The 27,991-nt window shown below is 39.8% G+C and overlaps 2 protein-coding genes and 1 long non-coding RNA gene across 3 annotated transcripts; 1 reads left to right on the top strand and 2 right to left on the bottom strand.

The window, feature by feature from the left end:
• Positions 1-481: 481 nt before the first annotated feature.
• Positions 482-5,538, bottom strand: LOC139930194 (uncharacterized). The gene is made up of 6 exons (XM_071923308.2): positions 5,424-5,538; positions 5,199-5,297; positions 4,274-5,083; positions 3,936-4,087; positions 1,791-1,891; positions 482-932 (listed from the first exon to the last, which is right to left on the bottom strand). Exons 1-6 carry the CDS (start codon positions 5,515-5,517, stop codon positions 803-805), a joined length of 1,386 nt encoding a protein of 461 aa, XP_071779409.2. The 5' UTR covers positions 5,518-5,538; the 3' UTR covers positions 482-802.
• Positions 3,232-27,034, top strand: LOC139930196 (uncharacterized). The gene is made up of 3 exons (XR_011785452.2): positions 3,232-3,416; positions 4,009-4,100; positions 26,820-27,034. It is a non-coding gene; the product is annotated as an uncharacterized LOC139930196 (long non-coding RNA).
• On the bottom strand, positions 7,752-20,335 carry LOC139930195 (uncharacterized). The gene is made up of 6 exons (XM_078282121.1): positions 19,969-20,335; positions 16,533-16,637; positions 9,342-9,725; positions 8,533-8,681; positions 8,217-8,323; positions 7,752-7,994 (listed from the first exon to the last, which is right to left on the bottom strand). Exons 1-6 carry the CDS (start codon positions 20,150-20,152, stop codon positions 7,856-7,858), a joined length of 1,068 nt encoding a protein of 355 aa, XP_078138247.1. The 5' UTR covers positions 20,153-20,335; the 3' UTR covers positions 7,752-7,855.
• Positions 27,035-27,991: the final 957 nt, after the last annotated feature.

The raw sequence follows: 27,991 nt of genomic DNA, 5'->3' as shown, positions 1-27,991 counted from the left end.
GTAAAAGGTTTGTTTATATTTCAAACTTTGGAGTAAAATAAGCTCGCATGGTGAGTTATCAATGTTTATGGAAGTTCAAAACAGAGCTTATTTCCCATTTGCAAGTCAAATTCTTCAAGAAAATGTTAAATAAATGTATCAAATAAATTTCAAATTGCACCTTTAAAATCCAATAAATGAGCAACAGTTCAACATAGTGAATGTATACTTTATAACCTCAAATGTGTTTTAGTTTCTTATCTCATAATGGTGTTTCTTGTTGTTTAAAGTCTCATAGCTTCATCTACAGTATATCAGAGGTTACCGTTTCAGTATGATTTTCTTTAAATTCATTCCTTTTTGATCAATTAGTCAAAAATGACATTGGCACTGTAAAGCTCCGTCTTGACCATGTTTTAGTCAAGAATCAACTATTCATAATCAAGCAAGACAAACACATGGCCGAGGTTAGATTTCTGAAAACATTTATTTATGAAGGGAAAACATGCAAATAAGACAAGGCTGCTTTAGCTCTGCTGTATAGGAAATAAAAACTTCCACACTTATCTCAAACTACTACATATTAATGCAGATGGAGTCTTAACAATTGTAAGCTCGACAAAAACAACTATAGACTTTATTTACTAAAGAGAGACAGTATTATATTCAAAACAAAAATATTCTCCCAAGCTAAGAGTTTTTTCTTCTAAAGACAATCTGCCATGGAAAAATCAGTCATATAGCTTTCATTGTAGGCATAAAACTCTATACATGCTCCTGCTTTTAGAGGAGCAGCAAAATAGGATGTGATTTCAGATCATAACTAAATGACCTGCTCACAAATCCAATTCCGATTTTCAGAACAAGGCAGATCATTCCATGCGTCCAGTCCTCTTACTACCTCTGCACAGTCTTCTCCTCCACTGTCATTAGGCTCACCCGATGCCCAGAACCTATTTGAGATACAGAGGGGTAATGACAACACTGATATTTTGGCTTTTTAATAGAACTTCAATCCTAAACTTCCTTAAAATTCTTGAGTCCAAATTCTTCCCATTCATATGTCAGCCAAAGGGGTACGACGGCGTATTCGGGCCATTGTAGGTGGAGAAAAAACTCTGAATTTCTGAGATGAAAGTCAGAAAAAAAACATTGGAAAATTTTATTTTAGGCAAGGAACCGCGTAGCTTCATTTTGCAGGATAGGATCAACCAAGTGGAACACTTCAGCCATCTCCACACCACAGACACCCTGAACTATGAATGCCAAAAAAAATGCATTTCTGAGATTAAAGTCAGAACTTTTGAGATTAAAGTCAGAAGTTTGCGTGAAAAAAACTCAGAATTCTGAGATTGAAGTCAGAATTCTGAGATTAAAGTCAGAATTATGTACCTGTAAGGAACCAACTTCAGTGAGAACGTCACTTTGTGTCATGCAGGAGGGGAAACAATTCTGACTTTATTCTCAAAATTCTGACTTTAATCTCAGAATTCTGACTTTAATCTCAGAATTCTGACTTTAATCTCAGAATTCAAATGAATGTTTCACATGTGGCCCTAATCCTCTTCCCTACTAGCCTCAGAATTGCTGAAAGAAAAAAGAAAACAATATTTTGAGTGCGCAGATGCTGTTGAATGGGCAAATAGTTACATTTTGGGTGTCTAAAGCAGGGCTGTTCCTTTACACTGGCTCATCCAACACATTATACTACATTTATCTCCAGCTGTGTAGAAACACAGAGGCACCACCATTCTAAAGTGTCTTAATTTTGGGTCACAGAGAGATGGTCCCATTCTAAATCAGTTTCTTACCCGTTGGTCATATTGGATCCATCCACCCACTTCCACACCCCTTCGGTGTGCCGGTCAGACAGACCAAGCCACATTCGCTCGTGCAAGCCCATGAGAAATGACTGAGGTTGAAAAATAATACAGAGAAAAGACTTTAGGCAGTCGATGAGGCACACAGACAGTGGCTATGTTTACATGCACAGAGTAACTGCCTGTTTTTGTTCCAGTTAGACTGTTTACATGAACCTTTGATACAGCCATGTTACTCAACCTGCGATTGAGTAACATGGTTGCCTTGAATAAAATAGTGAACAAAACATTTCCACATACAGATAGAACTGTCACACTTTTTCTGTCCCTCCACCATGGTCTATGGTAGGCAGGATGTCATTCTGGTGAACACAGTAACTCAAGAACAATACTATAACTCCTTAATACTTTAAGGTACAGAGTTCATATTGTGTTATGTGAAGAACAGTATATTGACATAGAAATATTTGCTAATTAATGCATGGTGAACTATTGTCCTAATTAGCATAACTGGTTATGTTTAATATATTATTGTGTAGCAGGGATAAAAATACAGTATTAAAATGTGTTTCTATATTCAAACCTGGCATCGTGGTCAAGTCATGAGGTCAAGTGCATTGCAGAATCCTGTGGCTTTGTCACAGGATGGCAGCAGAGATGGCATGTACCAGAGCCATATATAGCCACATATATCTCTATATGGCTCTGGTATGTACTACGTTAGTTTCATTAGCTCCGCTCCATTTATGCTTATAAAAGTGTTAATAAGTTGTTCTAAACGCAGTTTGTTTGTGGCGAATGATGTCAGAATGTATGTGAAACATTTCTCTATGCTGTACTTCTTGTAGCAGAGTTTCTTTTGTTTAATTTGATGGTCGATATGAAATAGAATTTTGCTAGTTAGCTAACTGAGTTTTGCTAGCTAACTGGCACGCGCCACTTGTGGAGTAGAATGTTTACACAAGCTAATGAGGCATGAAATGGCCAGCTGTGAAACTGACCGCACCATACTAAGTGCATTATTCTGTGTATATGTGCCAGGCATGTTGTTTTGTTGAATATAATTTTTTTTTTATAATGCAAATACATTTGGTCACTACATTGCAGTTCGTTTTTTAGTAATACAGAATGGGTTTTGGTGACAGGCTATTACATATTACATTTTTATTGCCAATGTCGATTGGGAAATGTATAATGTAATTGTCTGTTTGAAAAACTCTATACGATCATACTAATTTGTTTTGAGCAATGCTATTGTCACTATAGTCACTACTGTTTTTGTTTTGGGTTCTCTTATTACTGTTGCTAAAAGATTGTATTTAAGTAATTGAGTCTAATTGACCCTTTCTTAGAGTAGAGATGGGCTGGAGCGAACTGTTAAACAGACCACACCACACCATGTGCATTATTCTGTCTAAATTGACAGGATTGAAAAGAAATGGCTGTGTGACCACCTCAAACCCAAGGAGACCAGTGTGGCGTGCGGTTCATGTCAAGGATAGGCAGAATCAGAGGGCTACAATGGTGATCACGGGATATGAGGAAGCACCTAATGCTGTCTTGATCCTCTGTTCCTGCCGTGCACAGATGACGTGAGATCACTACACTGGAGCTCAGGTAAAACAAATCAGTGCCTTTTCAGCTGGCCCACTTTTTGGTCAAACTTAAAGAGGACTGAATCTGCTTTGTTTAAAACTGTATAAGCCAGGCATCTTAAGCAGGTTATTTCATATTTCATAATTTATTATAAGTTCTGAAGTTTACATGCGTCGACGTAAAACCAGGTTACGAACAGAATATTCCGTACATGTAAACGTAGCCACTGTCTCTCTCTCACATACTCTTTCATAAAGAATATTTCTATGGACTTTCTGCTTTACTGAACAGGATAGAGAGTGACAGACACTGTGGTGGCTTTAACCTGCCTTTAACGTGTGATCGGACTGTAATCCGGTAGTGAAAAACACATAAAATCCAGGTGTGAATGCACCCAAGATGCATTGAAGATCCAATCACCTAAACGGAGACGCATTTAGCCACAAGCTGTAAATGAAATGCATCTCCAATCCACATATAACCTCTATAGAACATCTAACTTTAATCTTTAGTCTAAATCTTTCCGCCCCCCTCCCTCACCTGTTCCTTTCTGCTGTTGACGATCACCAGGTCAGCTCCTCTGCTCTGACAGTCCTGCCTGCTCTCCTCCCAGGTTTTACTGCCTGTAGAGGCGAAGTAACAGCTGCCGTCAAACTTTCTCCATCCCTGCAGGCATCTTTGCGTGGTCAGCTCTAGAAAACACAGGTGTGAACGGTTCACGAGGTTTAATATGCATTTAAGCCCAATTATAATATGACCCGGAGCATTCCAATATAAGGCAGATTTGGATTTGAGTTCAGCTGGTTACAATTGCATCTAAACACCCCCAAGAAGCATTTTGTTGATACAGTAAAACATATTTTTTCTATTATTCGTGCCTTTTATCTTCTCTTTCAGCCTTTCGACCTCCTCTTGCAGCTGGTGTCTCTCTTGAGTCACGTTGTTGCATCTGGTCTGTAACTGGTCTCTGTCTTTTGACTGGCAATGTGAGATAGTCTCTCTCAACTGGTCCCTCTCTTTAGTCAGGTTGTTGTAACTGGTCTGTAAGCGGTCTCTCTCTTCAGTCAGGTTGTTGTTACTGGTCTGTAACTGGTCTTTCTCTCGGGTCAGGTCATTGTTACTGGTCTGTAACTGGTCTCTCTCTCTGGTCAGGCTGTTGTAACTGGCGTGTAACTGGTCTCTCTCTCTGGTCAGGTCGTTGTTACTGGTCTGTAACTGGTCTTTCTCTTGGGTCAGGTTGTTGTTACTGGTCTGTAACTGGTCTCTCTCTCTGGTCAGGCTGTTGTAACTGGTCTGTAAGCGGTCTCTCTCTTCAGTCAGGTTGTTGTTACTGGTCTGTAACTGGTCTCTCTCTCTGGTCAGGCTGTTGTAACTGGTCTGTAACTGGTCTCTCTCTCGGGTCAGGTCATTGTTACTGGTCTGTAACTGGTCTTTCTCTCGGGTCAGGTCGTTGTTACTGGTCTGTAACTGGTCTCTCTCTCTGGTCAGGCTGTTGTAACTGGTGTGTAACTGGTCTCTCTCTCTGGTCAGGCTGTTGTAACTGGTGTGTAACTGGTCTCTCTCTCTGGTCAGGTCGTTGTTACTGGTCTGTAACTGGTCTTTCTCTCTCGTCAGGTTGTGGTATTTTTTCTCTCTCTCTTGAGTCATAGCACTGTAACTTATTTGTTGGTTTCCCTCTCCTCGGGAACCTGCAAAATGACAAATGCATAATATATTATATATCATTTAGTAAAGCACATCCTAGTATTGATAGCACCACTAAGAGATCTGAACAAGGTATTGAAAAAGTACTGTCCAACTCACAGCGTGCTGCCAGGCCTATGATTACAGCCAGTAGGAGAAGACACAGCAGGCCCAGACACACTGCAGCAGCTCTTAGAGGTCTCTCTCTAAACACATACCCTAAACCATGAAAGTCAACAAAAACAAACCAAAGCATCCTTACAGTAGGCAGTATAATCCCTCATATGAAAATTCTGTATATGTCTCCATTTGTGTTTGTGTGTTTAGCAATGCAGATATTTATACCTGAAAGTTGCTCAGCTCTCGTCGGCCTGTCTTCTTTGAAACTGTCGTCAAAATCCATGGACATCATTGGCGAATAGCTCAGCTTCTTAGCCATCGCTGCTTGTTGGATCACCTTGAAATGCTGAAGTGCTGTGAATCCTACTTCAAAAACTCTGAAAACCTGTGAAAAAATATTGTTTTTGATATGTAGAAATCCAAGCAGCAGGCAAGATGTTGGCTCTAGTGAATTTCAAAAATCAGCTGAAAGTTCCACATCGTAATCATTTTTATTATCAACAGACTGATTGTGAACTTTGGTGCTTAATTAAAGCACCAAAAGTATCTAGAAATCTCTTGTCAATTTTTGCACTTAGTGAAGTAACTTAAAAAGTAACTTAAAATGCTCTGTACTTTAACCTTTTTCAGATAATGAGAAGAAATAAAGAAGCCTTACCTAAGGCCCGGAGAGCCAAAAATGAATAGGGACTGTGAATCCAACAATTGTGTAGAAGTATTAGAATTCCTAATAGCCTTTCAAATGAAACAGCTCAGCATCAGCTTGAGATGTGCATACACAATGAAATATACAGGGGCAATCAGTGTCACTTTGTTGCTGTATCCAACAACATCATGAGTCATGGAGAAAGTGGGTGTCATTGTCTGTCAGTTTATCTCAGTGTTCTCAGCTTAAGTGACTGGTAAAGGGAGTTTAGCAGTCTTAAAGTGGCTTGTGGCTTGAGTGATTTCTCCAGAGTTCAACAAGCGCACAAAACACTCATTTCATTCATCATAACCTGAGGACGGGCAGCAGTTGGTTTCATTTTTGCTATATCTTTATTTAGATGTCTCATATTTATTTTTCAGTCTCATGGGTCAACGACTATGAGACTATCTGCTGTTGACGAACACTCTCTTGTTGGATACATCACTGCTCGTCTCACACTCTTCATGTTCCCCTTTTTTGGGCCACTTCCTTGTCCTGTCTCTGAAGCATCTGGAATCTGCTTGCTTGATGTATAGTATATGAGGTCAAATGTATGAACTGAAATAAAGCCGCCTGTTGCAAAAACATTGCTGTCGCACAAACAAAGGCGTCAGGGAGCAGTGCTTCAGTGCCCCAGAATTGCTTGTTGGCAGGGTGTAAAAGGCCTGAAGCAGCATTTAGAACGTGACACTAAAACCTCCATTCAAGCAAAAAAAAAACAGTCACTCCTGTAGCTGAAATCCTTAAGTCATGGGATTACGGATTTTCTTTTATACAATTCTTTTTCATGGATATCAAACCTTTTAAAGCAACGATAACATTAAACAAAATAATACATGAATGAATAGTTTATGAATAACAAGTCACATGGCATGGGCATCCGATACTTAGATGTCAGAGGACATCACCATGGTTACAAAATCTGCATATGATGGCTATCCTAGGAGAAAAAATGGAAAAGCATTCACCTTGGTCAATAAAGAACAGCTCCTGTGATATTTTCCATAGGTGTTATGGTTGAGCTGGTTGCGCTTTCATCATTTATTTTTTAGATGTTTGATATAGGTTGGTGAACATGACTGCCCAAGAAATGTTTCTTTCAGCAACCATTTCAGGCAATTCCAAAACAATATCTCATAGCTTAGTATCAGGCAACAAGACAAAACTAAAGAATGAAAAAACAGAAAACTTTTTTTTGTTCATTAGTTCGCTTCTGTTGGTCTAGTGCTTTTCTCATATGAGTGAACGTTTTTATTGTTTTTCCTGTTACTCTGCTTTTCTGCTGAAAATATAAAAAGCAATGCAGGGTTGGTTGGCCACAGTAGACTTTTATTTAGTTATTTCTTGAATATGAAATGTAAAAGTAACACAGGGCAGGGGCAAAACAAAAACAACACACTTTTACAATAAAACTGTACATGGATAACATGGATAGACTTTTATTTCAAATATGCCCATATATCATTAAAAGGAATACAAAACAGAAATGCACATTGAAAAGTGACAAACAGATTATCATGTAATATTTTACAGATCACACCAAAGTATCTCATTCAGGCCACTCTGACTCGAGTTTGCACACCACCACACCCAGAGGGTTTTCTTTAAGTGGAAATACACTAAGAATGAATTCAGGATACATTAACATAACACAAGAGCTCACTAGAGATTTTAGCCAGCTTGCTAATGACCTAGTTACTCAAAAAAAACAAAAAACTGTACAATTCATATTCTAAGCAGTAATAGTTCCCCATTCATCAAATCCCTGTAAAATTGAAAAATTATTTAATGGAAGTATTATGAATTAAGTTTCAGGAGAAGAGGCCACATCCCCCCCCCCCCCCCCCCTCTCTCTTTATGTAAATTAGAGCAGTGAAGAGATCATTGCAAGGAATAATCTATGGTTTCATTCACAGCACAGCAAACACATTCAAACAGCATTCCTGACTACAACTAAACACTGCTTGCTCTAAATGTCAGTCTGAAAGAACTTCTCACAAAGGAATAATAATTTCACATAACAAGCTTCGTCTCTCCAGCCCCCCCGCCCAGGGTTGTATGCCACACAGTGTTTATCTGAACCACGAGGCTCGTCTTCTTCCCAGAACCTATGAAATAAAGTGTCACAGTCAGCTTGTAAGACCTCATCACAAATCAAGTTTTCCAGTCTGCATCCAGGTCACCAATACTGGTAGTGCAGGAAAAAAGGGTTGTCCTTCATAATGAGACTATTACCATTGCTAACATATAAAAACTATTATGAAATGATTATACTATTGCTGACGCATTGGTGTATTTAAAATCTTTCTGGAAATAGTGAAATCTCTTACTCTGGTGAGGTCAGTGTGGTGCCATCTACCCAAGTCCAGGTGTTTTTTTTCTCAGTCAGACCAATCCAAACTCTCTTTTTATTGGTGTTGAAACGTTGGACAAAGTTCTGCATTTGAAAACAAAGAGGCATTCTATTAAATCAAAAATAACTGACGAATTTTATCCCCACTTGCTCATGTCAATGATGAATTTCTGCCTATAGGGGATGAAGACGGACTTGGTTTCAGGCATGAATGATTATGTGAGTACAGCGCAGCAAACAAACATATAAAAGAGGGCCTTGATTATTTGAGCTATGATTCCCCTCCCAATCACCTGTTTATCTGTGCTGTCGATGATCACCAGGTCCGCTCCGCTTCTCAGACAGTCCTGTCTGCTCTGGTCCCAGTTCTTCCTCTCAGTGGATATGTAGTAACAACTGCAGCCAAATCTTTGCCAGCCTTCAGGACAACCTGTTATTTCTTCTATAACACACCACGACATGTCTTGATAACACATAAATAGAGCAAAACAATAGTCTGACACAGTGCACAAAGCGAAAATAAAAAAAAAAATCCAAATTGATCTTTGAAATAAAAGCTGAAGGAGACTACCATTGCTTTTTAAACACAGGCCCTTACTCACTTTGACATAATAGTTGATCAATCCCGCTCAATCAATTATTTGCTTCACTATCAGGGGAATCACATGCACAAGGTATCTGAATTGATGAAGAGTTTTATTCCAAAATGAGATAGCCAACATTTGAAAACTGTGACACCTACTCTGACAGAATGGTGGCATGAAAGCAAAACCTGCTATTGACTCACTGTTTTTTTTCACTGCCTTTTACTTGAAAACAAGTGACATTTTAGAGGATGTAATGATTTGTGTTTTTTAAATATTGCGCAATCAGGTTTCCAAAACAGATATGCAGCATTTTGGAATGCAACTCTTCAAATATAAACAGATGAATGGATTTAGCTATAAGAATCAATTCTAATAAATATCGACTGTATATTGTTCAGATTAAAATTCTAGGACAATGTTGTTGAATTTAATTTTTTTCCTAAATCATATTAATTAGGCCTACACTGAAACTATTAATAACTTGATAATCATCATGGACAAAATATCTCACTGACCCATACGACTGTCCAGAAGACTCGCTCCGTTTTCCGTCAGCATGAGGTGGTTGCAAACTTTATTTACAAACCTCTTGTGATTGGTCAGTAACTGGTCTCTCTCTTCAGTCAGGTCGTTATAACTGGTCTGTAACTGGTCTCTCTCTTCAGTCAGGTCGTTATAACTGGTCTGTAACTGGTCTCTCTCTTCAGTCAGGTCGTTATAACTGGTCTGTAACTGGTCTCTCTCTTCAGTCAGGTTGTGGCTGATCATCTTACATTGGTCTCTTTCTTCAGTGACATTGTTGTAACTGTTGTTCAGGTTCTCTCTCTCTGTGGTAAGGCTGTTATAGTTAGCCAATAGCTGGTTTCTCTCCACATCCCACTTGGTTTTGTCTTTAAAGCCTGTTAACCGTGGATAAACAAATATTGTGACAAATTATTTACTTTTAGTTGTCATTAGCTGTAATGTTCATAAATCTAACACAGATGTCTTTTGTAAAGCAGGAATTCACACACAGATTCTTTTTTTTTTGTGATCAACTTTTTTTTTAATTTAAAGGAAAAGTTAGTACACAACATTCTAGAAACAAAAACATATATGTTCACAGTATGTGTACTTTCCCCCCCAAACACATCCCGTCTCAACTCCTTATCCCTCCCTCATCTTCCCTCCCCCTCATGGCGACCGATCCCCCCGCCCACCCACACACCCAACACAGATCTCTATGGATCAATTCCCCAAAAGGAAATGGCAAAAGGAAATGATTATGAAATATTTTCCCATAGCTACAAAATAAAGTAAATCCATCCCAAAGAAGAAAAAAAACAAAAAACAAACAAAAAAAAACAAACAAGACATAAGAATACATATATACATCCATACATACATACACACATACATACAGTATATCTATATATATACAATATATACGGTACAGATACATATATATACACTCATACACATACATACATTAGATTGTTATCCAGTATTATTTTATAATCAAATGGCAGCGTTCAAAGGGAGCTTGTATAATGCTTCAATTGTGGCTAAGGTTTCTGTCCAAGCTGAGATAGTTTTTCCACTGGCGCCATGCATTTTGGCTACAGAGAGCTCCATATTTATCACATCAAGGTAAGTATTAATCCATTGTGAATATGTAAGAGTATGAGGTGGCTGCCAACGGACAGCTAACATCTTCTTAGCAGCTGTTAGTCCAGCTAATGTTATGCGTCTCTGTAAATGTGTCAGATCTAAGGTTGACATATCATTAAGAAGCAAGATAATAGGAAGACAAGGAATGTGAACACTTAGAATCTTTGATAAGGTAAAAGAAACTTGCCTCCAAAAAAGTGCTACATCTCTGCAGTCCCAAAATATATGCATAAATGAGCCAGTCTGACTGTCTGAGCAGAGGTCACAAATTGGGGAATGAATAAGTTTCATGAGGTAACGTTTTCTGGGTGTAAGATAGGTTCTATGAATGAAATTGAAGTGTATTTGTTGATGGTTTGGGTTCTTAGAAGAAACAACAATGGATTCCCATATCCTAGCCCAGCTACTATCATCCAAAAGTATCCCCAGATCCCTAGACCACACCTGCTGAATATACAGAGATCTATGAGTAGCTGTTGTGAGTAAAGAGTAAAGTTCTGACGCTAGGCCCTTTGTCTGTAGCCTGGTAAGACCATCCTGATCACGTGACCTCACATTCTGTTTTGCTCCACGGATTAGTCTGGACTTCTAGCCGCCCACATCGATTTCAGTGGGCGGGAGTACTTGCCTTGACAGACAAACTCCTTCAGCCAATCAGCGAATCCAAATTCATAGTCTTGTTCTTGTTTAATTGTTATTATTGAGTCTATTTCTGCAATAACTGCACTTATGGCTGTGTTTACTCTGCTAACGTTAACGTTACCGCTCGTTGCTTCGGGAGACGGCGTTACTGTTTTGCCAGCGGCGGCCTGTATTTCACGTCATCAACTACGACGCAGTCCCTGATTGGCCCGGTTACGTCATCAACTATGACGCAGTCCCTGATTGGCCCGGTTACATTGTAATTTCAGGAAATCGATGTGGGCTGCTGGAAGTCCAGACTGATCCGTGGAGCGAAACCGAATGTGAGGTCACGTGATCAGGATGGTCTTACCAGGCTACTTTGTCTGACCTTGTTTGTACAGGATTTTGTGTATGGTATGTGTAGTGAGTGACGTGTTCCATGGAACACCATAAGCCTTCATTGATGATTGTAGTTGGAGATACTGGAAAAATGATGACGCAGGTAGATTGAAAGCACTACGTAAGTCATTAAAAGAACGGAGACCACTATTATCATAAATATCTGCTAGAACATGTATACCTTTATCCCTTCCCACTGGAAATGAGAATGGGACAGCTCCTGAGAGGAGTGAATAATTATCAAAAATTGGACTGTTTAAGTGCCATTTCTGAATTGTATTCGATTCTTTTTCTGTTTTATGCCATATTGACAGAAGGAAAGTAATAATAGGACCAAGGCGAAGTTTAGAGTGTTTAAGTGGTAAAGCCGAATAAACTAAATCTGTTAATCTATGAGGGTGAACTAAATTTTCCTCTATAGGTTTCCAAGAAGCAGCAGCGTCGGGATTGAACCAGGATGAGAGAGGTCTTAATACAAATGCCCAAAAATAATGTTTAAAATTGGGGACAGCGAGTTATTATTAGTTATTTTCACAGTGTAAATATTCTTTGGAGTGTGGTGTTTTTCTTTTGGTTGTTTTTTCTGCTTTGCCTGGCAGGCAAATAAGACACTCCCCAAACACACCTGAGGCGCATCACACAATCAAGAGATGCGTAGGATTGGAGAGGACTGAGTAGCGCTCTGCTGGGGCGAGAGTGCAGGCTGGCAGACGAGAGCAGAACCTGGTGTGGTGTGGGTCGTGGAGAACAGCGGACAACCACTTGGACGTCCAGCACGACAAACAACTGGGCTGGCGTGGACAACGCAGCCGGTGACTCGGAGAAACGGAGAAAAAAAGAAAAAGAAAAAAACAACCAAAACAAAAACACCACACTCCAAAGAATATTTACACTGTGAAAATAGCATGCAAAACACTAGCTTCCTGGCTACACTTTGTGACAGTAATAAAGCAGATTTGGACCAGTTGATTTTATAGCCCGAATAGGTGCCAAATTCATCAAAAATCTCTAAAATATAAGGAATGGAGGTAGGCGCTTTGTCTATATATATTAAAATATCATCAGCATATAGGGAAATGTGATGCCTAGTGTTGTTGAAAGCTATAGGGACAATGCAGGGGTGTTGTCTAATTTTTTGAGCGAGGGGCTCAAGGGACAGTGCAAATAAAAACGGACTTAAAGGACAGCCTTGGCGGCAAGAGCGCGAGATAGGGAAACTGGAAGAAGTATTGTTTCCTGTAATGATTACAGCTGAGGGGTTATTATACAAGGTTTTAGTCATTTTAATAAATCCCTCCCCCAGTCCAAATCGATCTAAAACCATCCATAAATAATCCCACTCTAGTCGATCAAAAGCTTTTTCTGCATCTAAAGATAGGACAGCACAGGATGAAGCAATGTCTGTAGCCACATGTATGACATGTAATAGATGACGCATGTTATCCGATGCCAAACGCGTTTTAATAAATCCAGTCTGATCATAATGGACTAATTTAGTCATGTGTGATTCCATACGCTTAGCTAAAACACGTCAAGATCGACAAAGGTCTATAATTACTACAGAGAGTGTGGTCTTTGTTGGGTTTCGGTATAACGGCTATTATAGCTGAGTTTGCAGCATTAATGAAAGAACCATTTTCTACAGAAGAGATTATCATTTCCAAAAAAAACTGTCCCAGTTCATTCCAGAAGGTAAGGTAGAATTCAGGTGGGATCCCGTCCCAACCAGGAGATTTACCTTTTTTCATCCCTGATAGGGCAATGTGTAATTCATTTAAGGTGATAGGTCTACCTAAATCCTCAGATTCCTCCTGGGAGAGGTAGGGAAGGGCCAGATTGTCCAAGAAATCCTTACACTTCTCTTTGTCTAAGGAAATTCCTGAGTTGTATAGGGAATGAAAAAATGTGCTAAACTCTGAGTTTGTCTCCTTGGGATCAGTCAGCAATTTTTCAGAGGATCTGATGGCTGTTATGTTAGAGTTTTTCGAACAGTTCTGCAATTTCAAGGATAAAAGAAGACTAGGTCTGGCTGCATTGAAGTAATAGTTCCTTCTTGGAACTTCTTCTATGGATATCAAATTCTGTTCTAGCGCTTAAGAGAGTAAGTAGTTTTGACTTAGTAATTATAATTTCCTTTTCCCTATCATTTGAAAACCCCATACTTTGTTGTTCTAGTTCCAGATTGTTTAATAGAGATTCATATTCATGTATTTTGCCCAGTCTGGACTTATTAAGGTGTGATGAAAAGCTGATGGATGTGTTCCGAATACAACCCTTGATATGCATACTACAACATGTGTGGGTCGTCAACAGAGCCAGCATTCTCAGACAAAAAGATATTAAATTGAGTTGTAAAATAATCACAGAAACTATTATTTTTGAGTAAAGTTGTGTTAAAACGCCATCTGGTGGCTTTAACAGGAGCGTGAATGAGAGTTATTTCAGTAATGACAATAGAGTGGTCAGATAATGGGTTGGAAAGAATGTCTACCTTATGAACCCGAAATATAGCTGAGACAGTTGCTAATAGATAAATCTATTCTGGAGTATGTTTTATGTCGATCAGAATAAAAACTATATTGTCTGGAAGTAGGGTACAGAGAGCGATATAGATCTGTCAGACTCAAGTCAGATAAGAGACCTTGGAAAGCATCAGTAGCAAGTTTCTGAGAATGCTGGTCTCGCTGGGTGGAACGGTCAAGAATAGGATTCAATGTAGCGTTCATATCAGCGCCAATAATTCTTGCAAATTCTTGCATGCTAGACAGTAGCTCAACGAGAGTATTATAAAAGTTAGGGTCAAATTGATTGGGTGCATATATAGAAATAAAAGCAATTTTATGTCCAGAAATAAGATATGCGCCCATCTGTGCTGCCATAGTTTCCTAGTACTGTCAGGGATAGATTCCGTTAAGAATGACAAGAGAACCACGAGTTTTTGAATCAACAGAGGCCGACGCAGCAGTGTAATAGAAATTATTGGCAAAGCTTTGGACATCTGAATTCCTTAAGTGGGATTCTTGTATAAACGCTACATCCACCTGATGCCTGCGAAGGTAGTCTAAACACGCAGCACGTTTCACAGGCCCATTTAAGCCGTTCGTGTTCCAGCTCATAATATTTATACTAGCAGTAGTCATAGTCCAGATTGGGCAAAGATTGAAAGCATTTTCACATCAAAACCTTTATAAAGAAAATTAAGAGATCTGTTACCCCTCACTCCCCGGTCGCCATGAGCCCATAAACAAAAACATTCCGCCCAAAAAATATAAACCATCCCATGAGCATCCCTGTACATTCCACTAAAAAGTAGAATTCCCCCCACCCCTAACATTAGGACACCTGACTCTGAGAAAGTCGGCTCAGCAATTGTCCACTGCTCTTCCCCCAGTCATAATTATTCCCAGTCCAAGAGTTGTAACTAAAATACAAAAACCAAAAAAAAAACCCCCCAAAAAAACCCCAAACAAACTGATGTCTTGGACATATTCACAACACTGTCCGTTATTTAACAACCTAATTGCTTAGTGGGCTCTCATAGGACCTATCCCAGGAGCATGAACTAAGTAAGAAAAAAAAAAAAGGAAGAGAGCGAAACTACAACAACAAAATAATAATAATAATAATTAGTTAATAGCTAAATTAGGTGATATGGCCCACCTAGTCCTTGGGCTTCAGTCTCAATGAACATCACTTGGCTAGTAAGTGGAGTTGTCTGTTTTTACTCATCTGTGAAAAAGTCCTCGGCCTCCTTGTGGGTCCCGAAGATGTGCACCTCTGATCTGCGGGTCAGCTTTAGCTTGGCAGGTTAGAGTAGAAACGGCGTGTAACCTTTTTTCCTGGCCACCTCCATAGTCCCGATGAAAGCGCGTCGCCGTTTCACTTTGTGATTACTGTAATCAGTTGCAAAGTATGTTTCTATCACCGATGGTCAGTGGAGACTCTCTGGAGGCTTTAAGTATTCGATCTCGGTCTGTAGAACGGAGCATCTTAACGATGAGAGTACGTAGTCCACCGGTGTTACATTCAGGTCCGATTCTGTGAGCTCTCATCACCTCCATCTTTTCATTAGCCAATGTAGGGAACCACTTCGGAAGTGAAGAGATGATGAAGGACACAGCATTGGTTCCAAAAAATATGAAAAGGTAGAACATCTCAAATTTCCAAGTCAAGGAGGACAAAATACTAACATTTCACTTATTTATTTGGCTCACATCACAATAGAAAAACGCTTACGCGTTTCGGCACAGAGCCGCCTTCAGAGCGTTTGAGCTATACAGGTTAAATTTGAATCTTTATAGCTCAATAGAAATAGAATATAGAAATTTGAGATGCGCTACCTTTTCATATTTTTCGGAACATGCTCTGGATTTTGGGTTTAGCACTCCACTGAGAATCCCATTGTTGAAGCGCAACCTCCTTTTCCAATACAGCATTGGTTCCCTTGGTTGATTCTGTAAGGTTAATGATTTGAATATTGTCCCGTCTGTTTCGATCCTCTTGTAATGCCAAGGCCTCTTCCATTACCTCGTACCTGTGTTGGAGGGTGACTTCAGTTTTTCCAACTCGGGAGGCGAGTTCTTTATGGTCCGCTTTTAATTTCCTTAGATCTTTGGTGTTGGTAGAAACTTGCTCTTGTATTTTTTCCAGGCGTCCTTCAAACTTAGTAAATTGGGATTCAATGAAGACACGCTGATCCTGCAGGGCTGATTGAATCATGCTTAGGGTTTGTTTGTCGGCGTCTTCGTTAGTTGATTTTTTAGTGTCTGTCTTTTTTCTCAAACCTTCAGCCATAGCTCAGTTTGTTTTAGTTTCGGTTCTTTGATGAGTTCTTTGAGTTAGAACGTTGAGATTTATGGATTAAGGACAGATTAAGTATTAAACGGGAGAGAAAAGGAGCAGGAGCATTGTGCTACGCAGCATTCTTGTCTACAGGTCACATGAACGCCTCACAGAGTCTTACAGATTCTGATTGCTGTTCTCAAGCAATATATAACAGTCAGTCATCACTGGATGAAATGAGGAAAACTCACATTGAACCACCAGACCAATGATCCCAGCCAGTAGGAGAAGACACAGCAGACCCAGACACACTGCAGCAGCTCTGCAGGATCTCTTCTTTTCTGAACTTATGTTGTCTGTGAAAACATAGCATCTACCTCAACATACTGTACAGTGCTGAAAGAAACAGTGTGAAGACTGTGTACCAATATAAATGTATTATAGTAACAACAAGGTAATTTGAAGGCCGTGTCCAGTAATGTGCTAAATTTATATAGGCTAGTAGGTATTCACATGGTATGGAATGGTGAGATGTTGTTTCTCTAAAGCTAAGTTGTTTGCTCTTTGTAAGTAATGGCAAAAAGACTTCACAGAAATCTTAGCAAAGATATGGAAATGACAAGGTGCATATCATTCTGTTCATTCCAGCCTACTGAGACAGCTGTCCACACATGCGCTCATCTACATATGACATATCAAATACATAAAATAATGCAATTATGGATCATCAAATATCTAACTCCTTAAGAAAAGTTTAAGGAGACACATTTTTCAGTTCATGGCATGCTATATTGTAGCTTACCCCGAAACAAAATATTGCACATGGACAATGAAATTAAGTCAACATAGCTTAACATATTTGAATCTTGGATCCTGCAGCTGACTCTCAGCCAAAACATCTCTTCTGCAACAGGATATTTAAATGCAGAAGGAAGTAACTGCAACTTTTCCCCGTCACTTTGCTATTCCCTTTTGGTGGCAGTTGCCTGTAATATGTACAATTTGTGAGCACTATATTCTTTGGTAATGTCGTTCTAGCAATTAATTGCTGTAGCTTACACGGCTTAATTTTATATTGCTGCAGTAAACTAATACTTACAACAACACAGTAACACTTTACCAGTAGATGTTCAACAAAGACCCTTACCTTAACCCTAAACCTAAACCTAACCCTAAACCTGACCCTCTCTCTGCTATGGTGTTGTAAAGTTCAGCCACATTTGCCAGTTCCACCCCTGACTAAAAGGCCTCTGCACCTCTTTTGGATTACCGTTTGTGGACAATTTTAGCACATTCCTGACCCGGACAAACCTTTCAACTCGGTTTTTAGCATTCCTCTAATCACAGTGATGTAAACAGGTGCACGTCCTGCGTCTCTGATGCGTTAAAATCCGAAAGGACGCAGTAAACTCACTATCGACGTGTCCAGGGGACGCACCCTATTTTTTCCTAGAAAATCCTCTCGATCATCGCGGGAGAGACTTAATGCCCTCGCTGGGCCTGCATCCAACGCTACTTTCGCCGCACAGATTTCATTTCAACAAGGCTACAAACTTGGTAATTGGTAAATAAACTCAGGTGGATGCTGTATTCACTCATGTCGATGATGACCCGATGATGTTTTACCGTCTAGGGGACGCGCCGTGTTGAAAAAAAAAATCCACCGGCCGCGATTTTCTCACCGTCTGCGCATATATCTCGCGCATATCTCCCATTTTGTTCAGTCTCAATGAGTGAAAGGAAAACGTTTTAAAATGCCACCAAAGAAAAAGATCAAACATATTGCTGGCCAACAAACTATTGCAGGTAGGGATGAATCTGAATCCGTTATTCGAGAAAGCACAGATAGGCTAATGCGATGGAAACAGATATTTCTTCTACCCGAAGTTGCTCGTTATTATTCGTGGGAAAAAAGCCATGACTGACATGTCTGTGCGTCAGCCACTATGTTTCTTCAAATCGATTCATATCATTGTGGATGGCCACAAGATAAAAATGCCCATTCTGTTTGCAACATAGGACTTTGATTTCACTAACTAGTCGTTTCATTTACTACACATTAGAGGTCTGCAACCCGACCCGAACCCGACGGGACCCGAGACTGTAACGCGCTTGGTCGTGTCTTAGCTTACATTAGCTTTGTGCTTGTTAGCTTTAGGGAAGTAGGCTAACGTTACTCTTCATTTTTTTTTTTTTTTTTTCTTAGGCTAACGTTACTCCTGGATAGCATGACAGAGCGAGACGACGTCAGTACTGGGTAGACTGGGAGTAGTTGGTAGTTGGTAGTAGCTTACTCAACCTGTTGCAGTAACTCAGTCTCAGTAAAAAACAAGGAGCGCCACCCAGTGACTTAATCTGTTACTGCAACCAAACAATGTTCCAAAAGCATAGTAGGCATATTTGCGACTGTTACAACTGTATGTCGGGCTCGGGTCGGGTCGGGCTCGGTTGTTTTGTTTTCATACGTGGAAAAAAGCACAATGTTTTATGCTCCTCGCTTTCTCCTGAAGCTCTGTGTCACACAGGCTGCTGGGCTCTCTCTCTCTCTTTCTTTCTCTCTCTCTCTCTCTCTCTCGCTCTCGCTCTCGCTCTCTCTCTCTCTCTCAATTCAACTCAAAGGGGCTTTATTGGCATGGGAAACATACGTTTACATTGCCAAAGCAAGTGTGAAATAAAAACAAAAAATGTACGTACAATTAAAGATATACTAGAATAAAGAAATGTGTAACAGGAGCTGTGTAACATTGCAATCAAATATATAAATAGGAGTAGGTAAAATTAACTTAAAAATACAAACAGAAAAATTGTACTTTTGCTGTTAAAAAAAATATTATTGGGGACCCACTCAATTTCCCTGGGACCCACTCAAATTACCACCTGTGGGTCCCGGGGACTCACTACATTGAAAACCTATTTACATCACTGAATCATCAACAATAGGCCTTCAAAGCAAAACTGCAATGCATTTAACAGGAAATGTCATAATACCAAGAACTTAATTCACATTTCTCTCAAACCAATTTCTCTTTCTGCCCACACTCCACTTCATGGCAATTTTGGTTTACTGCATGTTAGATCTCTGTCTAACAAATCTTTTATTTGCCATGATTTCATTGTTTCAAATAAGCTAGACCTCTGTTGTGATCACAGAGTCGCGCCTGAATCAAAACGATGCTGTCCCACTACACAAAGCCACCCAATGCTAACTGGAGGCGGTGGGGGAATAGTAGTAATTTACAGCAACAGCCTCAGGTACTCTCACATTACTTTTAACAACTTCTCACCCTTTGAACATATTAGTCTCCTAATTCAGGGACATTTCTCAAATGACTTCATGAGGGAATACCAAAAGGCAGTTAAAGATGCAAGAGCTACATATTTCTCTGACTTGGTCTCTAATAACTGTCATAAGTCAAGAATTCTATTCAAGGTTATCAACTCTGTTGTAAGCCCCTTCTCTGGCTGAAGCTTCATCTGAGAAATGTGAGTTTTTGTCTTTTTAAAATAAGGCTAAGAGAGTATTAGGAATCAGATTATTCTTCCTAACCAAGAAGTGCCCACCTTTCTTGTAAACTGTTTTGAACAAATCTCAGTAATAGATTTAACAGAGACGGTTTCCCATATGTAGTCCACTACATGTGTGCTTGATGTTATTCTATGCTATGTGTAAGATAGTATGTGGAGTACCTGGGTGTCGGTCTCCTGCAGTGGCCTGTACTGTTGGTGGTGTAGTTCCTTGCATCTGCAGGTTGTCATATAACGTCAGGCTGTCTGCGCTGACATAGATGTCCACTATCCTCTCCTCCGTCTCACCTCGATCAACCTTGGCCTTCCTACTCAGGTCTGGCTTAGCGTACAGGTCTTCAGACATCGCTGTTGATTTACTGTACCTTGTGTTTACCTCAAGAGATGTTTTACTTGATCTGACTAAACTTAACCAAACCTGACCTAACTGTACTCCACCATACAGTGGACTCCACTAGACTCTAAGCTACTCACTATCTTTCAGTTTTCGCTTATATTTGAATGTTGGAATAGCCTGGTTTGGTACCTCTGATGTGTAAAACCAAATGAGTGTCTGTACAAAATGCAAACTAGTTTGAGTTTGCAGCACAGAAAAAGGGAAGTATAGTAAAACAAGAGGAACCAAACAGTAATTATGCCCATTATTTCCCTGTCATCTTTTCATCTGATGGCTGGTATTTTTCACATGTACTGTATAAGTATTTTTACAGTGTAAGAACATAATTGTTACCCAGAACCACATTCACAACTTTTCTGTTCATGTGGTAGAACCATTTAAACATTTGTGTGATTTATCATATCTAGAAACAATATGAGATACAGTAGTAGATTGCATTCGGTGAACTCAACCACTGTGCACAGCAGGTGTGGACACGATTAACCACAATTTCCCCCTAAGCTGACTTGCTTCGGCAAGTGATGTTACCAAAACAGAAACTGACACTGCAGAATAAAATCACCACTTGACCATAAAAAAGACAGACATTATCATATCACAAAATTGTTCAGCAGTGACAAACGCAAAGTAATGATTATACAGTAATAACTGTACGGGGATGAGCAGCATGTTGTTATAACAGCTCCAACTCACAGGACTACCTGGTGGAGGGGAAGGAGGGGAGGGATGGAAGGACAGGAAGGAAACATTGCTCAAGTATTCTGACTATACTCATGTACAACAAGTGTTTTAAGGACAAGAACCATCACTTGATCTCACATTGTACCTCAAACTGGTTTTGGACTACAGCTAAAATAGGAATTGCCTCTAGAGATATTTGAACATGCCATTGATATCAATAACTAAATGTACTTTAAATTGAAAATCCAGCCAGTTACAGGGAGGGGCCGCCATATAAAAATTTTGCGCACCGGTTTCATTGTTGACCTAGGTGCAACACTGACAACCTATGGAAGCCCGTTTCCGCCACCTGTAAAAAGAAATCCGGCACAAAACTTTTTTTTTTCCATCATCAAGTGAAATTATTTCTCAATATTATGATTTAGTATCTCATAATTATGACTTAGTATCTCATAATTATGACTTAGCATCTCATAATTATGACTTAGCATCTCATAACTATGAGATAGTATCTCATAAATATGACTTAGTATCTCATAATTATGACTTAGCATTTCATAACTATGAGATAGTATCTCATAAATATGACTTAGTATCTCATAATTATGACTTAGCATTTCATAACTATGAGATAGTATCTCATAAATATGACTTAGCATCTCATAATTATAAGATATTATCTCATAAATATGACTTAGTATCTCATCATTATGACTTAGCATCTCATAATGATGAGATAGTATCTCATAAATATGACTTAGTATCTCATAATTATGACTTGGTATCTCATAATTATGACTTAGTATCTCATAATTATGACTTGGTATCTCATAAATATGACTTAGTATCTCATAATTATGACTTGGTATCTCATAATTATGACTTAGTAGCTCATAATTATGACTTAATATCTCATAATTATGAGATAGGACTCGCTCTAGTTTGACGAGAGTGAGCATGTGCAAACCATGACAAGTGGCGCTCTTCCCACCACGCAGTTGTTCTTCCTATTCCCGCAGTTAACACAGGCACAGAGCCTGCTGGATCAAATTCAGGGTAAGCTACTGTATGTAGGCTACTGTTCACTGCATGTTTGTTGACTGGTATTTACTGGCTGCTGCACACCGCACCGCAGCATAAGATTCATATGCATTGGAAACGTTATCTACTATACTGCTTAAGCAAATAGGCAAATCTTGATGACTACCGAATTCGGAAACTTTCTAATCCCGCTGGGTCCTGCCCTCCAAACACGTTTGCCAATTTAACTAACACATTCTAAATGCCTTGTAAACCTTCCCAAACCGAATGAAATGAAAATACACCAGCTAGGTATTCATAAATGGTGCTCTACTTTTGTCTTGGTGTAACTAAGACGATAGAATAAATTGATAAAGTTGTCCTCCTACAAGGGTGGTGGTGGCAAGTATGAGAAAATTAATACAACTAAAGATGTAACAGTACAATGATGTGCTCCGGGGGTGGGGTGGTGACAGGTAGCAAGCAAACAAATAAAATGAATCTATATGTGTATATAACTCTTGGAATAGGTAGAATATTGTGAAATGCAAACTTTGGTTGCCTTGTGTAAATGAGAAATAAAGTGTAATTCCTGTTCCTAATTCCTAGATTCCCTGTAGATAGACTGATAAATTTGTTAGCCTTCATGGTAAGATATATACAAGGAATGGGTTATTTACAGTATCTGTAAATTACTGTAACTTACCAATCACCATGGCTGATTTACACCTCCTGATCAGTATGGCAAATGAGTTTGAGGGTTATGCAACATCACGAACACAGTGTGACCTGCCTTTGTCTGCATACATGGATCTAAGGGCTGTATTACCTTTAGACTTGAATATAGTTAACATTTATATCCGTGGTTGCTCCAAGTATAGCAGAAAGGATAGAATAATAAAACACACTGGATGGATCTGCGCATGACACAACTGGCAACCAGTGCAGATAAAGTTATCCCCTGCCAACTGCAATACCTTTACAATTTTTAATAGAGCCTCCCACTGAACCTTAGACCCTTTCTCTCTTTTTCAAGGTTGACTGGCTGGATTGCTGAGTGGCACCGGCACCCTGCTTTGGCAATCCACTTCCTACGTGCTCACCCCACTCCGCTATGCATCAGGTAAACTATCCTACTATCCTCTTTTAAGGCCCACTACCTGATAAGGCTACAACGCATCAATTTGGGCTCTTGAGTAAACATAAAACTCTGACACAGAATACTCATATTCACATATCGTCTTGTATCTTTTGTAGTACTTGTCACACTTATTGATATTAGAACTGATATTAGTGATTAATCGTGTAATATTGTGTAGACAATGTTATATAATTTATGTTCTGTGTAGTTAGACTGTGTTATTAAATATTCTAAAGTATCCTGTGGTAACTCATTTAATGCATTACCACAGGATGGATGACCTACAAAGCTTCCTGAGACAGAGGAATGTCCCTGAGACCACAATAGAGAGGATGGAACAGGAAAAGGTAGTTGGCATGAGCAATTAAAAGTGCAGTGTAGCAGTTGCACTGTTAACCAGGCAACACTTAAGGTACCCATTTGTAAATAAATGTATTTTTGTATTGTAAGTAATCTACAGAGTGGTAAATCACAGCATTAGTAGTGACAGCCTAATCTCATTTTCATCAGTTAAACATGTCGTTTTTCGATTAACATTGCAATGTAAAATGATGTCAGAAAAGCTACATATCATTATTTGGACAACCATGTCAGTGTATTGCAATGTACTGCTTCACCTTAGAAATAATAATCATATTTCATTGTTCACTTTTCGAATGACACCAGTGTCCTGCTGCTTATGACAGATGAGCAGTTGAAGATGTATTTTCCATCCTACGGGGATCGATTGGCAGTTTTGGGATATTGCAGGAGGAAAGACGGTGATCCCAAAAGTCGAAGATCAAAGCTTTTTGACCGACTGAAATCCAAATTGCAGAAACGACAAAGACCTGATAACGCGGAAGATAACCCAGGTCAACAGGCAGTAAAATCAAAGAATGCTGAGAAGACTATGAGGAAAGTAGAGCTGGGATGGATGCAGTTTGACGATGTAAGAGAGTGTTTTATACAGGTGAGAGCAAGAAGAGGAGGGGGGGACACGAGAAATTGATGTCTCAAAAGAATGGACTAAGAAGGAGCTGACTCAACAGGCGGTGGAATTGTTTTTTCCAAATGGTAAAAATTCTCATGGAAATATTTGCGATTTTGACGTTGATGTAACGGATTACCACGAACGGTCAACGGATGTGGAGACTACAGTCGGAAAGCTGTATGAAGACACAAAGTTCCCGATCATGAGGTTTTATCTAACAACCAAGAGAAAACAAGTCACAGAAGCAAGAATGCAAAATTCAAACATGGTGGAACCACTGGAAACACAGGAACACACTCGGGGTCATACTCTTCTCTCTTCTCATTCTGATTTTATTATTTATTCTGATGTTATGTGATTCCTCCAACAACAGTAGAATCTCACTGTTTGTGAAACCAGCACGGACATAGCCCTCTATGATAGCATCCATCTTGGAATCAGGCGGTGTGTCAGTTAATGCCCTGTGTAAGAAATTTCAACAAATTTAGGATTTTGTAGTATTAGTGATGACAACAAAAAAGACATTACATGATTAAAAATTGAATGAAATCAATTAAATTTATTGGAGGACAAGTCAAACTCTAATCTATCTCCAGATGTTTCTCACAGAAGGTTGGGGGTAGAGGAGTATGTGCTGGTGCTTTGTGCCATAATAGTGTAGTGAGGCTTGAAATGGGAGTAATTCAGTTCACCATGGTGTATGGGATATTTGGGAGGGGGAATGCTGACTTAATGAAGTCTGATTGAAGAAATGTCTGATTGTATATATGCCAATGAAAGCGTGGTGTCAGGGAGCAAGAAGGAGGATTTCAGTAAACCTGATGATGTCACTGGTGTTGCCTGACTCAGGAAAGAAAGTTCGGAGTGCTGCAGCAAAAGTGAAATCTTTGGGTACTTATTATTATTATTATTGTTATTATTGTGATATATTTGCCTGTCCCTTTTATTCCAAATCACATTGTAACTTTTTTAATAAAAATGCTATGCAAATGCATAACACTTATAATAATCAATTTTACAAAGTGTTGTACAATTAAAGGAAGAAAGCAGACATATCAACAATAAGTTATAGTTAAGAGAAGACTGCTGCAGACTCCATGAAAGCCCATATCTCATTAAATCCCATTCAGCATAATCCAGAGACCATATTGGACTCCCCCAAAAAATAAATTAACAGTAACACTACAGCATAATGAGAGCTTAAACAATTCATCAGTTAAATGCATATTTAATTAAATGAATTTTCCGTTTTGGAGCCCTGACCACACATACCACACATATTTCTTTACATAGGGAGTTGAAATCTCCATAATATAAAACGGAAGCCAGGCCATTTATTGCTTAAATAGTAATAAATAAAATGTAAAAATTATAAATTCAACAAGAAGCCAATGTAAAGAGTTATATGATCTCTCCTCTTTGTTCTGTAGTTAAATCTGCACTAAGCAATTCAGACCCTATAACCAATCTTGAAACTAACGTGCTATGTGGAGATTTCCGTGAGACGTGATGATATAAACAAATATCCACACACGCAGGCCAGCTGTGTTGCTGTTTTCACCTCTTTCCTAAAGCTTGTTGTCAAAACTTGGACCGACCAGTAGCTTTTCATTTTTTAAAAGTAGCTCCCCCTCCCATCCCTGAAAAACGTTCTCGTAATGACGGAGTTGATGGAGCGAGTGAGTAAACTTGTTCCACTAGTAAACTTGCTACCTGCCTCTTCACTTGTCATTGTGGGACATGTAAAGTTAAGCAGGAGAAAAATCTGGCAAAGAGAGACTGGTAACCTGCGACACTTCTCTGTAGGTACGTTTAACTTAGCTATTAGCCTTTATGCATGGACCTTCGCTAGGTTTGTCCTTTGGAGCCGCCGTAGTCCAGCAGCTTTGCTGTGGTTAGGGTTAGGTTAGAGTTTCACCCTCTAGTGGCCGGAAAATCTCTTAGTAGCCTACATCTTTAAAAGACCTGGGGCCTCATTTATAAAACTGTGCGTGGATTCCACACTCAAAGGTTACGTGCGCACAAAAGAGGAAAAGTACATACGTACAAAAATAATCAGATTTATAAAACCTGCACGCAATTTCCCCTTTATAAATCACAATCAACTTGAAATGTTGCGCAAGTGCACGAGCCTCGTATCCCGCCCCGTTACCTCCCACAATTAACCATAAATGGTCAATGAAATGCCCACCATGAATATCATATGCATATATAAATCAGCTTGTCATTCAATTGTTTGTGAGGGAAAATGGAGAGTTCAGACTGAAAAACAAGGAAGAGAAAGTTCACTGAGTGTGAAATAGAGACGCTTGTTGCGGAGGTTGAGGCCAGACAGGCTATATTGTTTGGTGGGCATAGTTCTGGCGTGACCAATAAAAGGAAATCTGTGGCAGCGTGGCAGCGTGTTACAGCAGCAGTGACCGCTGCCAGCTCAGAGAACAGAACCATCCCGAGAAAAAAAAAAAATGGTCAGACATAAAAGTCGACGCAAAGAAGCGCATTGCTGCCGGAGCCTAGGTGCCACTGGTGGGGGTCAGGGGACACCGGAGCTCACTCCCATTGACGAGCGTCTGACCTCTATGAGATGAGACAGCCTTGTCAGTGGTGTTGTTCCTAAGCAGGAGGGAGACACAGACTTGGCACTGGATGAAGCCGCTGCGGGTGACTCAGGTAAATAGGCCGTTCCTTTCCTGCGCGTAAAGAGTGCACCAAACTACACACAGAGGCTACTTGTCATTTCAAATATTGCTTCTGAAATCAACAAACCATACTGCAGACAGTAATGAAGTTTTTATTTTCAGTTTCAGGGCATGTGGAGCAGGGTGCAACCGGTGGTGAAGAGGTGCCCGAGGATGACGGTGCTCCTGGCCAGAACATATCCCGTGCGCCCCGTGCCTCCAACACAGGGTCGTGTCCTGACTGATGCTGTCCTACAGACTCAAATGGACATGATTCAAGCAATTGATAATGTAACAACTGAACTTAGAGACATTAAGGCCATTTTGGCTGATATCTCTATGAGCTTGGAAGAACTTGTAAAAAAAATAAAGGCATGAACTTGCAAGAATGTTTGGCAGCTTACCTTTTTTTTCACAGACGACGCATGACATCCACACGCAGCAGCATTGGGAAGGTGGTCTGGGTGTGGATCTGGGTCAGGTTCATCGGGCCTAATGTTTGGGGGCAAAGGGAGGCCTGAGAGTGACGGTCGTTAAAATGTCTCTACTCGGCACTCGGTGGGTTGGGGAATGAGGTGAGGAGCCAGCGCTTAAGGGGGTAGCCACTGTCGCCTGCAAGGTGTATTGAGCACCGTTATCGGTTATGGAGTGCATGGTTAAGTCAGTTAACAGGATTGGAGCACAATTTCTCTACATATTTACTCACCAAGGAGCCAACCATCACGCACATCTCCAGCCTCAAGCCTGTTCCCTACACTGCTGTGTCTAAGAATAAACGAATCATGGGTCACATTTGTCAGTGTCATATTTGCATCACACACAACTTGGACGTTAATGGAATGAACATGCTTCCGGTTAACAAAGGCAAATTCATTCTCAGATGTTCTCTGGGTTTCTCTGGGTCGTTCTCTCTAAAGCTGGCATCCAATTCAGCACAAAGTTCCAAGAGAACGGCTCTTGGTAAGCGAAATCGGCTCATGAGCCAGTCATCATCATGAGCCAAGAAATCTTGGTGGTCCCTGAACACCCAATCCATTCTAACTCTGCCATTTGCATAATCCTCCAATAGTGCCAAAGCAGCCATTTTTATAAATCCGAAAATATGCATGAAAAGTGGCAGTTTTATTGCACCTTTGTAGATGATTTCTGGTGAAATTATCTGTTGGCTGTTCATGGACACATTGGATACAGTAGTGAGTGATTCCTCATTTTCCCTAAACCACTAAGGGATAAATTCACAAAGAATGAATCGCGACCACTGATTGTGTCACTTTTGGCACTTAAATTGCAAATCT

Source organism: Centroberyx gerrardi, chromosome 3 (assembly GCF_048128805.1).
Source record: "Centroberyx gerrardi isolate f3 chromosome 3, fCenGer3.hap1.cur.20231027, whole genome shotgun sequence".
Lineage (NCBI taxonomy): Eukaryota > Metazoa > Chordata > Actinopteri > Beryciformes > Berycidae > Centroberyx > Centroberyx gerrardi.
This window is presented reverse-complemented; position numbering and strand designations above follow the sequence as displayed.

What these genes read in the sequence shown, in the direction of transcription:
- LOC139930194 (XM_071923308.2), bottom strand. Translation starts at nt 5,517, where the DNA reads ATGGCTAAGAAGCTGAGCTATTCGCCAATGATGTCCATGGATTTTGAC. An exon ending in GCTGAAAGAGAAGATAAAAG is followed by an intron (nt 4,088 to 4,273) that starts GCACGAATAATA and finishes TGTGTTTTCTAG; the next exon opens with AGCTGACCACGCAAAGATGC. An exon ending in GGATCCAATATGACCAACGG is followed by an intron (nt 933 to 1,790) that starts GTAAGAAACTGA and finishes TATCTCAAATAG; the next exon opens with GTTCTGGGCATCGGGTGAGC.
- LOC139930195 (XM_078282121.1), bottom strand. Translation starts at nt 20,152, where the DNA reads ATGTCTGAAGACCTGTACGCTAAGCCAGACCTGAGTAGGAAGGCCAAG. An exon ending in CATTGGTCTGGTGGTTCAAT is followed by an intron (nt 9,726 to 16,532) that starts GTGAGTTTTCCT and finishes CACGGTTAACAG; the next exon opens with GCTTTAAAGACAAAACCAAG. An exon ending in ACCACACTGACCTCACCAGA is followed by an intron (nt 7,995 to 8,216) that starts GTAAGAGATTTC and finishes TTTATTTCATAG; the next exon opens with GTTCTGGGAAGAAGACGAGC.